This window comes from Phalacrocorax aristotelis, chromosome 17 (genome assembly GCF_949628215.1).
Source record: "Phalacrocorax aristotelis chromosome 17, bGulAri2.1, whole genome shotgun sequence".
Lineage (NCBI taxonomy): Eukaryota > Metazoa > Chordata > Aves > Suliformes > Phalacrocoracidae > Phalacrocorax > Phalacrocorax aristotelis.
In genome coordinates, this window is record NC_134292.1 from 10,411,449 (window position 1) to 10,423,715 (window position 12,267).

General features: G+C 39.8%; 1 protein-coding gene across 3 annotated transcripts in view; it reads left to right on the plus strand.

Annotated features, from left to right (window-relative positions):
• The window catches only part of CAMSAP1 (calmodulin regulated spectrin associated protein 1), a 29,346-nt gene extending 19,460 nt beyond the window's left edge, over nt 1–9,886 (plus strand). For all 3 annotated transcript variants that reach the window (XM_075112199.1, XM_075112197.1, XM_075112198.1), the window contains 10 exons: nt 238–415; nt 1,130–1,224; nt 2,026–2,110; nt 2,480–4,910; nt 5,933–6,069; nt 6,160–6,368; nt 6,455–6,557; nt 6,928–7,043; nt 7,257–7,375; nt 7,720–9,886. In XM_075112199.1, the coding sequence (XP_074968300.1) occupies nt 238–415; nt 1,130–1,224; nt 2,026–2,110; nt 2,480–4,910; nt 5,933–6,069; nt 6,160–6,368; nt 6,455–6,557; nt 6,928–7,043; nt 7,257–7,375; nt 7,720–8,022 (3,776 nt within the window). In that variant the 3' untranslated portion in view covers nt 8,023–9,886. The remainder of the gene's footprint in view (nt 1–237; nt 416–1,129; nt 1,225–2,025; nt 2,111–2,479; nt 4,911–5,932; nt 6,070–6,159; nt 6,369–6,454; nt 6,558–6,927; nt 7,044–7,256; nt 7,376–7,719) is intronic.
• Nucleotides 9,887–12,267: the final 2,381 nt, after the last annotated feature.

A 12,267-nucleotide genomic window follows, 5' to 3' on the forward strand; every position in this document is an offset into this window, starting at 1 on the left:
ATTTTCTGAATGAGATAGGTATTTTTTTCCCTAAAACCACTATTTACTTATAATTTTCTTTTCATTAAGGTCACCGTAAGATACATATTTTAAATAAAGACTAGTATTTACGGTTTCATTTTAGTGACGTGTCACAAAGTTTTCATTCTAATGTACTGCAACCTGAAAACTTGCTGTTCTGTTTGGTTATTTTAATGGCTAGTGTAAGTTGTGTTAACGTTACAAATATATGCACAGTTAAAGCAGTGTTGCAGCAGAAGAGCAGTCGCCCACCGGTTCCTATTTCCAATGCAACTAAGCGAAGTTTCATGGCTAGCCCTGCTGGCATGAGTCCAGCAGACTTGCAGCCCTCGGCTCAGTCAGGCCCTGAAGCTTGCAACAGATACTACCTGCACCCTGAGGAGCCTGACTATCTGTAAGTCTGTTTCCATGTTGCTTAGTCTGATCTTCAATTTATGCTTCTGTTTGGGTAACCTAGGAACTTCTGCTGCAAAACGTTCCGGTTTTGCTGCAAACTGAGTGAATTTGAGTTGTGTGCAGTCAGTCTCTAAAATATTCTCAATTCTCGAGTTCAGAGAAACTCTTTGCAGTGCTGTGTTTGATCTTGGCTTGGCAAATGCCAGTAAGCCCCACCAGTAAATGTCACCACTGCATGATAGAAGAAGTTGCTCTAACTTCTATTTTGAGAAGGGTGTGAAACGTGAAAACTGTTCAAGCAGCTCATCTTTACTCACCGTGTTCTACAAATGGTGATAGGTAAACAAACTTAAATAGGATCTAATGTACAAGAAGGTTGATGACAAGGTTTTTCAGCTGACCCAAGTTTGATGGCAACCAATAAGTTATTTCAGCCTTAACTTTGTATCTAATGTACTACTTACATAAGCTAAATTTTAAATCTGCTGTATTTAGAAACTTAAAACAGTTTGATTTTGGGTAGTAGGTTTACTTTTGTATTGTTACATGTAAAGAGCTCTTGAAGTAATTTCTTTAACATTAAAATGAATATATTATTGTGTTTTAAACAGGACAGGGGTAACTATTACCAGTATCACTTTGCAAATATATAATATCTCTCATTAAAGAAAAAAAACAGTTATACTAATGAATTTTTGCTCTTCTGGATTAGCGGCAAAGGAGGAAGCCCTGCCTTCAGCCCTTCCCATCCGCTGCTCCCCTTGAGACAAAAGCAACAAAAATCTTTACAGGGAGAAGACAGCCCTGGTAAGTCTGCCTTAAATTTGCATTTCAACAGTCAATGACCATCAATATCGATACAGTGATGAATGAAAACGTAAGTTCATACATGTGAATGATCTAGAATTGAACTAAACTGCAGTCAGCCACGTGCTAAGCGTGTTTAGTTTGAGTAAATCATCTTTGTTTGCATTAAAAGATTTTAAAGATCTTAAAGTTACTGGATTTTAAATTTTCATCTCACAAATGAGCTTATTTCTCAGAATCTCAAATGCAAGAAATTAATAACGTCAGTTCTGTGAAAAGAAAGGAAAAAGCCACTTGTCAAATGTTCGTAAGACTAGCAAAACTCTTAGGAAGTAAGACTGTCATCAGAGTGACAAACTCACTCTAGTACTTTCTAGTACTTGACAGATTTTGCTTAAACAATTTTTTTAAATACTGACAATCCGGGTTTTATACTTGCACAGAGATGCTCAGAATTTCTTTTCTTTTATCAGCTAAGGTACCAACCAAACATATGAACTGCTTAGGCTCTAGCAGTGTGCGACGAGGACTTTTTTTTTCTTTTTAATGGCTGCGGGGCTGGCAGGGAAAGCAAATTGAGCAGTTTCATGTTTGGAAATCCAACAGTCAGATATGTATATGTGGCCACTCTTCAGTATATTTTTTTCAGACTTTGACTGTCTTAGGTTAATATTTCAGCAAATCTATTTTCTGCTGCCATCTTTTGGTGAAAGAGTTTATTATGTTTGCTCTTAAATAAAATAAAAGTAGTAGTTTGAAGGCCATTTCTAAACTTTTAACAATTTTTTTAAAATATTTCAGGTCATCGGCATCGTTCCAATTCTCTGACCCGTGTTGACGGGCAGCCGCGAGGTTCGGTTCTTGCATGGCCAGAGAGGAAACCCAGGTAACAGACACATTTAAGTATTACAATACTGTTTAATGAGAAGATACTGTAACAATTCCATTGTGGTAATGTGGCATCACTTCCTTATCACTGGACCAAGAGTCGCTTGATTTTGTTTTCTTTTAATGTATGTTTTCAGAGATGACTGATTTTAGGGTTGCCTTTGAAAATACTTTAAACATGGTTTTCAGGAAGCACTGTTGAAAATTTGAGTATCTGAAGTTGCTGTGTAGTATATTGCTGGTCACTTTTGATACAGGATATATTTTCCAAATGGAGCAAAAATATTATCTGTCTGTATCATGACCCTTAGTTCAACATACTGTAACTTTTCGTGCTTAAGTGTCAGTATGCTCTTATCTTTTCTAGGCCTCTGTCTCAGCCAACGCCATTTGCTCTTCATCATTCTGCCAGTAGCGATGTGGACCCTGGGTCTGGTGATAGCATTAGTCTGGCTAGATCCATCAGCAAAGACAGTCTTGCTTCAAACATTGTTAATGTAACTCCAAAAAATCAGCCCCATCCTCCAGCAACGAAAACTAATGGGAAGAGCTTGCTGAACAACGTTGAAATCGAGGATGAAGATGAAGAGCTTATCGCAATAATCAGATCTGAAGAAAGGCCAAGCCGTGGTGATCTCGAATTGCAGAATGCATCAGCCAGGGTGCCCAGCATAGTTGCAACTGCTTGGTCTCCGAAAACAAATAGCGAGGCTTCAGAAGGCAAACCAGACAGTTTTTACTTGGAGCCTTTAATGCCTGCCGTTCTAAAACCAGCAAAGGAAAAACAGATAATCAATAAGGAGGATGAATGTGGGGAGGGGAAACAAAGGAGTTTTATAACAAAGAGATTAAATGAGGGACACTTGTCTTTGATCCGCAAGAAAACAAACAGCAGTCATGGTGACCATGACCTCAATAGGACTTTTACTCCAATTTCTAGTTCTGATTTCACTCCAGTTGCAGATGCTAGTACTACAGAGTCGGTGGCACTGGTGGAGGCAGGGTTAGAAGCTTCCAGACCTTTGGCCAGTAGCAGTTTAGATCCCTCCGCTCAGGAGCTGTCCACTGGAGGATTTTTTCTTCATGCTGCTAAATCCGATGATGACATAGCAAGTAAAGTAAGTTACGTGAAAAGTCTCAGTTCGCATGTTCCAGATACCACATGGGCTATGGTGAGACAGGACTCTGATTCAGATCTCTTAGACATAGAAGATGCTGACCAGGATTTGGTAGTAATAGATGACCATCCTCTGGTCGCTAAATACATTGGTGAGGAAGAATCTGCAAAATTGCAAGAAGATATGAAAGTAAAAGAACATGAAGATAAGGATGATGCTAGCGGACGCTCCAGCCCATGTTTGAGTACCATTTCTCAAGTTAGCAGCGTGTCAATGGCTAGTGGGAGTGTCCGAATGACCAATTTTGCAGAACGAAAGCTTCAGAGACTTAATAGCTATGAAGCAAAGTCCAGCACAAGCAGTTCACAAAAGACCACACCAGATGGATCAGAAAGCTGCCCAGCACCACTGACCACATGGAAACAAAAGCGAGAACAAAGCCCCAACAGACAAAATAAAGATAACGTTAATCTTTTAGCTTCTGAATTGGTGCAGCTCCATATGCAGTTGGAAGAGAAACGACGGGCAATAGAAGCTCAGAAGAAGAAGATGGAAGCCTTATCAGCAAGGCAGCGACTAAAATTGGGCAAGGCAGCTTTCTTGCATGTGGTTAAAAAAGGGAAATCTCCTGATGTTCCACAGCCACTTAAACCAGAACATTTTGCGAAAGAATATTCTCGGCACAATGGTGAGGATTTAGATGAAGTTTCTTTGGGTTCCAAATCCGAGGAGTTTCTCGTGAAAGAGGAGGAGAGGGAAGAAACGCTAAATGATTCTCAAGAAGTAACAAAAGTAAAAATGCAAGAAAGCATGGCCTTTGCCGAGCAACATAAACAGAAAGACTCTGCTGCTATACATGATTTGGAAAAAAGTAAAATTATTTCTGTTGCCCTCCTAGAAGACAGTGTTACGGAAGTGGATATAAATGAATGTGATCTTTCTATTGAAAAACTAAACGAAACAATCAGTACGCTTCAGCAGGCTATATTAAAGATTTCTCAGCAACAGGAACTCCTTATGAAATCTCCAACAGTGCCATCACCAGGAACCAGAAGTAACTCTCAGGACCAAAAAGTAAAACCATCAATTCATTTTGTTGAGCCTCTGTCTCCAACTGGAATGAACAGTCTGCGTAAACCACCTCGATTTGGTCAAGGAAGGAGTCCTCGATCAGGAAGACCTGCTGATCTGAAAGTCACTAAAGACAGGCAACAAAACTCAGCACGTGTTAAAACCCCAACGCCAAGTCTAGAAACCTTACCGCATTTGAGACCATTTCCATCCAATAGCTTGTCAAAGACACCAACAGAAATCAGCTTGGAAAATAGTCCTGATCATGGAAGCGGTTCCCAAGAAAAGTGTTTCTTTGATACCTACAGGCTTCATGATGAGAGCAATCAACGGGCACTTGTTCTCTCCACCTCCAAAGATGCAAATATTATTTCTGAAATGAGCAGAGAGGTGAATAACAGCTTCAAGGAAACAGGGTTGAATTCTTCCGATGGCTCAGGAAAAGAAAACGTCCCAGTGGACGAGCCACTGAGAAGCAAGGCTAATCTCATAGAAGTGGACTTGTCTGACTTAAAAGCTCCAGATGAAGGAGAACTTGAAAACCAGGATAGTTCTACCGATATCATTAGTGAAGGTGATCAGAAGTCTGGTGTGGGTTTTTTCTTCAAGGTAAATATACTACCTTTGTATATTTGGTTATTGTTACGCATTTGCCCAGCATTAGAGCTTCTTTTTTTCCACTTCATTCTTCAGTCTTCTGGTGGAAAGCAGTGCGGTCTGGTTGCAATATTAGGATTGAAAAAACACAACTGCATTGGAAAAGAATTGCTTTGAGAAAAAAGGTTTTTGACTTAATGTATGAAATCCTGGCTCTTGTTAACTGTCCAAGGAACCAGGATTAACCTTGCTTTTCTTCTTTTCCTCTTTGGCTTTTTTCTGTCTGAGAAACAGACAAACATACAAACATGTAAAAACTTAGCTCAGAAGAATCGCAGAATGCAATGGGAAGAATTTACTGGTTTGAAATCCCAACTTTCTGTGAACCTTCATCAACTGAAAGAAAAAAATTCCAGTGGAACAGAGGTATCCAGTAGAAGTCTGCCAAGTGGGTTTTGAAACTTGTCAGAGAGCTGAGAGTCTGAACTGGGGTTTTTTTTTTTTTGCATCTGCACGTGAATTGCTCTGATTTTGAGCAGTCTAACAGCCTAAAAGTCAAGCACACTGGTGGAGAGTTTAGTTGTATGGCTGTTAGATGCAAGTAAATAATATGTGTCTACTCCTTGTAGTGCGGTTCAGAACTGCTATCGGAACATTTAATATCTTGATTCGTGCTTAGCAATGATTATTGTAAAAATCGAGCTAGGCTGTCTCAATCTCAGTGACTTTGACTTCTGCTTTTGTATAGTGTGATAAATATTGACTCAAAGGTTATCATTATCCTGGAATTACTTGTGCCCACATGGTAGTTGCATTGTACTTTGCAGTTCTAGAAGGTTTTTGTGCTGGTTAGGCCATGCAAGAATTTCAATACAGTTCTGATTTACACTCATCAATTCTAAAAATGTAAAGATTTCCAAAAGTAATAGTTTGTTTTCCTAAAATCTTCCTGGAATTCTCAGAAATCTTGTGATGTCCAGCATAATGTGTTTCCTTCTATTCTTTAAAACTCTCTATCCCTATGAATTTTTCAGGATGAACAGAAAGCAGAAGATGAGCTCGCGAAAAAACGTGCAGCATTCCTTTTAAAACAGCAGCGGAAAGCTGAGGAGGCTCGGATTCGGAAACAGCAGTTGGAGGCTGAAGTTGAACAAAAACGAGACGAAGCTCGGTAATAACATGTGGCAAAGAATACTTCCTTGTATCTTTAAGATGAGGAAAATTATTCTGTGTTGAATATAATGTCGTGTTTGCTTTTCAGTCGCAAAGCTGAGGAGGACCGAATACGGAAGGAAGAGGAGAAGGCTCGAAGGGAACTTATCAAGCAAGAATATCTAAGGAAAAAACAGCAGCAAATTTTGGAAGAGCAAGGGCTTGGAAAGCCCAAATCAAAGCCTAAAAAACCCAGGCCAAAGTCGGTCCATCGTGAAGAATCTTACAGTGATTCAGGGACAAAGTGCTCTTCCACACGTAAGAATTTTGATTTGTTCGCTCTCACCGACTCTGCAAATCTGCTTTAACAAAATGCATTTCACATTTTCTCTCTTATTTTGTAGCTGATAATTTGAGCAGTGCTCAGTCTGGTTCCAGTCTTTCTTTGGCCTCAGCAGCAACAACTGAACCTGAAAGTGTACACTCTGGTGGCACGCCGTCTCAGAGGTAAAGAGCCTTCATCTTAATTTTTTTATTCTTTTACTATGTTATGACAGAGTGTTGGGATTCAGTGTTGTCTGCTTCGGTTTGTTGGCATGGAGGCACAATAGTAATTAGTGAATTAATTTCTCTTTTATGTGGCCGCCAACTCCGATGCTTTGTACAAACTTGCAATTCTGTTTTGTTTTCTCCCAGAGAAATAATAGAATTTTTCTTTGATAATCTAAGCGGGAGAATCTGACTGTTTTGGAGAAGCAAAAGGGCCAATAGGCAAGTCATTCAGGGCCAGTGACTGGTGAATTGATTTAAGGTCGGAGGGGAAACAACCCCAAATCTTGGCATATCTTATTACTAATTATTATTTTTCCCCCAACAGAGTTGAATCGATGGAGTCCTTACCAATACTGAGCAGAAATCCTAGCAGAAACACAGAAAGAGACTGGGAGAACGCTTCAACAGCGTCTTCTATTGCTTCAGTGGCAGAATACACAGGTGACGATTTTGTTTTAGTCTGAGCATTTGTTACGAATAGCAGGTCATGAAAAGCTGTGCTGTATTTGAGGTGACACATTGCTGGTTTTGAGAAGCTGTCGGGTGTATTTTGTTCTGTTTAATATCTCCAAAAGTAAGTGGTTTTTTCACTTTGATGGATGAAAATCTTCGCAAATGTAGGGCAAATAATTTTTAGCTATTTTTTTTCCTTAGGTCCGAAATTATTTAAGGAACCCAGCAGCAAATCAAACAAACCTATTATTCACAATGCTATATCTCACTGCTGTCTTGCTGGAAAAGTGAATGAACCACATAAGAATTCCATATTAGAGGTAAACATTAAAATACAACATTACTCATGTGCTCACAATAGATGTATCTGTAATGCTCATTTCATAATCCCACCGATGCGTTGTGGTGAATGCCATGTTCTAAAATGCACCTGTGGTGAGAATCCTTTACATCCCATGGCTGTATGGACTTGTGGAAAACATCATCCTGTGTTAAGAATTCGACTCATAAGTTTATAGAAGGACGGAAAATCATAGTTACTCATCCTGTGTTTCAAAAAACTTCAAACACTTATTCAACTCTATGTGGAGGCTTAAAGCTTGGCATAATATGGGAATTTTCACTGTGAACAATCTACGTGTATGTTTGTTTATTTTTAATGCAGGAACTAGAGAAATGTGATGCCAACCACTACATCATTTTGTTCCGTGATGCTGGCTGCCAGTTTAGAGCACTTTATTGCTACTATCCTGACACTGAAGAAATCTACAAGCTGACTGGAACGGGGCCAAAGAGCATCACCAAGAAAATGATTGACAAACTTTATAAGTACAGTTCGGACAGAAAACAGTTTAACGTGATTCCAGCCAAAACTATGTCTGTCAGTGTGGATGCTCTCACTATTCATAACCACTTGTGGCAAGCCAAGCGACCTGCAGTGCCAAAGAAGACTCAGACTCGTAAATGACACTGAGTTTTGGGGGAGAAGATTGCTGAACGGGATTGCGTCGAAAGAAGACATGTTTACCATTTTCCTCCAGTTTGGTATGAAATGTGCAGAACCATAAACGTTTTTTAAGAAGCTTCTAAACAGAAACCGTGGATGCAAGTTACTGAGAATGAAGGAACATTGCCAGTGTTTTTTATGAATGATAAATCTGCTGTTACACCCAACGCTAACTACTGTGGCTTTCAACTGATGAGGGACTGTGCATGTAGCAAGATCTTTAACAAGTGGATTTCCTTTTACTTGAAGCTTTTCGTCGGTACAAATCGGGAATAATTTAGTTCTGTTTCCTCTCCGCCTCATTCCCTCCTTTTTCCTGTCATTCTTAAAGTTGGCAAGCTCTGAACTTCGGTAGAAGGATTGAACAGATCTTGGGTGAAGTGGTTTGGGTTTGGCTTGGTTTGTTTTTTTAAACAGTCTTTAGGGAAATCTTCCTTTCAGACCTTTTTGAGGAACTGTTTAATACATCACATTGTTGTACCGCCTCTACTGCCAACGTAAGTCCAGCTCTCAGATTTCTGAAAAAAGCCCCAACTTGTGCTGCTCAGAACAGAGTTTACTTGCTGTATCTGTTTAGGATAAGCATTGCAAGGATTGCAAAAGCCAGTCTTTTTTTTAAAAAAAAATTGTTCACAAATTTAAAGATTTCTGGAATACAATCATGAAGAGGAACACAGGTGCTACTAGTTGGAATACGCCTGACTGAAACTTAAGGCAAGCTGAATGGAGCACAGTTATTACTGATTTCAGTTTCAGATGGTGTCCTAAAGATCTGTTTGCTTTAATAAAGACGGATTCTGGTAGGTAAAGAACATTTCCACTCTGAGCACGCTACTCCTGTACAACGGTGCACTTAATGATCACAAATTTTAATGTTTTTATTACATCATGAAATGTAATTCTACTTTCTTTGTCCTGTCTTTATTCTGAATGAGCAGCATGCTCTAAAAATGAAGAGTGTGTTATGTTTTTTATTTTGGGTGATATATTAATATATTGATTCATTTTTCTCATTTAAAAGCAATTTTTAAACAGAGACATTTGCATTTGTTTCAAAAGCCCAAATAAGTCGAACGGCTTGGATTTCTTTTCATGTTGAAATATTAAATCTTGAGTTATGACCTTAAATGTCTTTGTGTTTCAGCAGATTAAATTTTTGTCTGTGGTAACAGGGTATATTTGCAGTTCGGTTCCATTTTTTTAATATTCCCATTTCTCATTTTTGGCCCCAGCTAGACTTCTGAATACATTTCTGTAGCTATTACCTAATTTAATCTATTAACGTGCGCCTGCTGCATCCGGTTTGACACGACTCCCCGAGGGTCGTGTAGGCTTATAACTTTGGTTTGCACATGTTTACTTTTATTTGAAGTGTTACTTGAATATGTATCTCTGAAGTGCAAAAGGTGCTGCGCCATCCTCGAGATGAACCGAGCTCTGAACTACCGTACAGTGTAATTTATTACACTTTGAGAATAATGGAGGTTACAGAGAGTTGTGTACATAAGGGGGAAATAGGGTACGTAATAAAGTGCTAACTAGGTAGAGCAAAGAGAAGGTCTTCCATTGCGGTCTCTCCATTTTTTTTCCCCTTCCAGCACTCCTTGACTAGGCTGCTGCAGCTCTGTAAATTATGTTAGATAGTTTGCTGCTTGTAAATAGTTGAAGGCTTTACAGTTTCGAAAGTGCTAAGTATTAAACACCGTCATGAGTGTAACTTTTGTTACCATGCTTTTCATGCTTGTGCTTTATTTCTCACTGTTTGATATTGTATACCATATTTATTTTATGAAACACTGAAATTTAATAAAAATCATTAACTGATTTCCCTTTTATTTCACGTGTACTTATGTTGTTGTGACACCTCATCTCCTCACAGAACTAATACGCTTTAAAGATGTGCTATTCTATGTTTAGTTGTGCTCTTAGAAAGCTTCACCTGTAAGTAGCTGTAACAACTTCATGACGAGAGCTTAGTTCTCCTGACCCTGGTTGCAATGTGCAAGAATTCGACCAAAAGGCGCTCTGAAAATCGGAAAGTAATTTAACAGTCTCTTCAAGGATTTATTTCGTCAGTCTTCAGACTCTCGAATCTGTCTAGGGGTTTTCTTCAATCTGTGTGTTCACTTAGTGACAGTTTTGGAAGCACCAAGAGAATTTCTTTTGTTGGGCTCTTCAGTATTAGCTGGCTTGTGATTTGTAAAGACAAGTTGCCTCTAGAATTCAGAAATAAGCTGGTGGTTTAAGCTTCATAATGAATCCACGTTGGTTGCACAGAAGTGAAGTTTGCATTCTCAAAACTATTGACTTTTCCAATGCAGAAGATAGGCCTTGTTTGTAAAGAATTAAGAAAAAAATCAGTGATTCCAGTGATTCCTACCTTGTCTGTATTTCATTCAGGCTGAGATATCACTGCCCATAGAAAGGGCAGGAATAAAAGGTGGCGATGGCACCTTCAGGGTCCTCCTGGACCTCTTGGCGCTGGGTCAGGTCCTTATTTTTCCTGCTGCAATGCGGCTCATCTACTGCTGGAAAAGACAGGAGGTGACATCTATTTGGAGAGGGAGAGGAGGCCGGGAGTTCATCTGTAGGCAGGGTGTAGTCCCAAGCTGAGGATCGTAGAGGAAGTAGAGAAAGTCATTTTCTAAGAGATTAAATTCTTGAAAAACTAAGTCTTGAGTTTCAGTTATTAAAAAAAGCCTTAATCTCAAATACCTTGGCAAGGAATATGGTGTATTAATTTAGACTGGAAACAGGAATAGAGAAGCTTGTTTGTAAGAACATAACATAGATTTTTGTGGGTGAATGTGCAGAGGAACGTGGGAAAAGTGTGGATATGTGTGTGTGTAGGCAAATGCAGGCAGTGTTTTGTAGAAGGGAGAAGAATTCATTTTCTTAAATAGGTTTTGTATAATCCAAAATGTCAGCTTGAATGTGTTCAGTGCCTTGTGTCAGCCCAGGGTAAAATGTGCTTGTAGGACCGTGGCTAGACAAAGATACGTCTTTGTTAGCATTGTTTTTTGTGTTAAGTTTATCGGATTCTGAATACGTAGGATTTCTAACTGTGGTTTTAGAGACATGGCGCTTAATGCTTCGCTTTCAATGCCTGAAAATCATTATGTGCGGGAACAGCTAGGTGATCTGGACGCTGATGACTCTCATGGAAAAACAGTGCTAACATCATCTTTGCTGATGTCACGTCATCTAAAAAAAATCACTGCTTAAGAGTATGAAGTTTTGTCCTTTCCAGAGCCACCTGAGAGTACCGTGTAAATACCCTCGCAGCTGAAATGCGTGGTAAGCTGTCGGTGACTTCAGTAGCATGGCACTGTGCTCTGTGTCGGGGTGCCTCCGGTAGATAAACAGAAATCATTTGTCAGCCTGCTGCGTAGGCTGTTCATAGTTCGCTTTTCACCAGGGTTAACTGGGGCCAGGATTGTTCCCCCTTAGCCGTGTAACAGCGAGCAGAACCGGCTTTGGCTAAAAAACCCTTCCAGCTGCTCGCAAAGGTTCTCGTTGTGCTTCCTGGGAGTTTGGGCAGGAGGAGAGAGTGGGAGCTTTAGCTACAGCTACAGTATCAGCTTTTCCTAATGCCTGTAGAAAGGAAATAAACTGTAATAGCTGTCTAAAAACAAGTTGGTTTTTTTCCCCACTGAATTTTCTGAAGATGTGCCTAAGCCGATCAACCCAAAGCCTTGAGTAGCGCTCCCTGGAAATGGGCGGCAGCACGCTCGCTGCGTTCGCGCTGCGCTGGAGAGTTGGTTTCCCATACGGAGTAGGGTGGAGGTAGATCTCTCTGACCTCTCTCGATTTCTTACTAGTTTCTTACACATAATAAATACAAGAATGTACATCTTTAAAGTGCTTTTAAATGCAATTTCTTTTTCTCAAAATCTCATACATCAGTCTGTGTATTCACACGTGCTGTTCGCATTTGTGGTTAATGCATCTTTGTTTCGTGTTCATCGCGTTCTCTGGCAGAGTAAGAGCAAGAATAATCTGAGTTTTGAAAAGACTGACTGATTTGTGAAAACCTTAATGCAGCTCGACGCTACATGCTGGGCTGCTGGAACGGTTGAGTGTGCAAAAAGAAAATAATTGGACTTTTCTCCCCACTATGCTGGAGGGTTAAGGGTGTAGAAACGGGTGATCTCCGGAGCTTTCGCTTACTACGACCGATGGTTGGGGCTATAGTGAAAAGTAAGA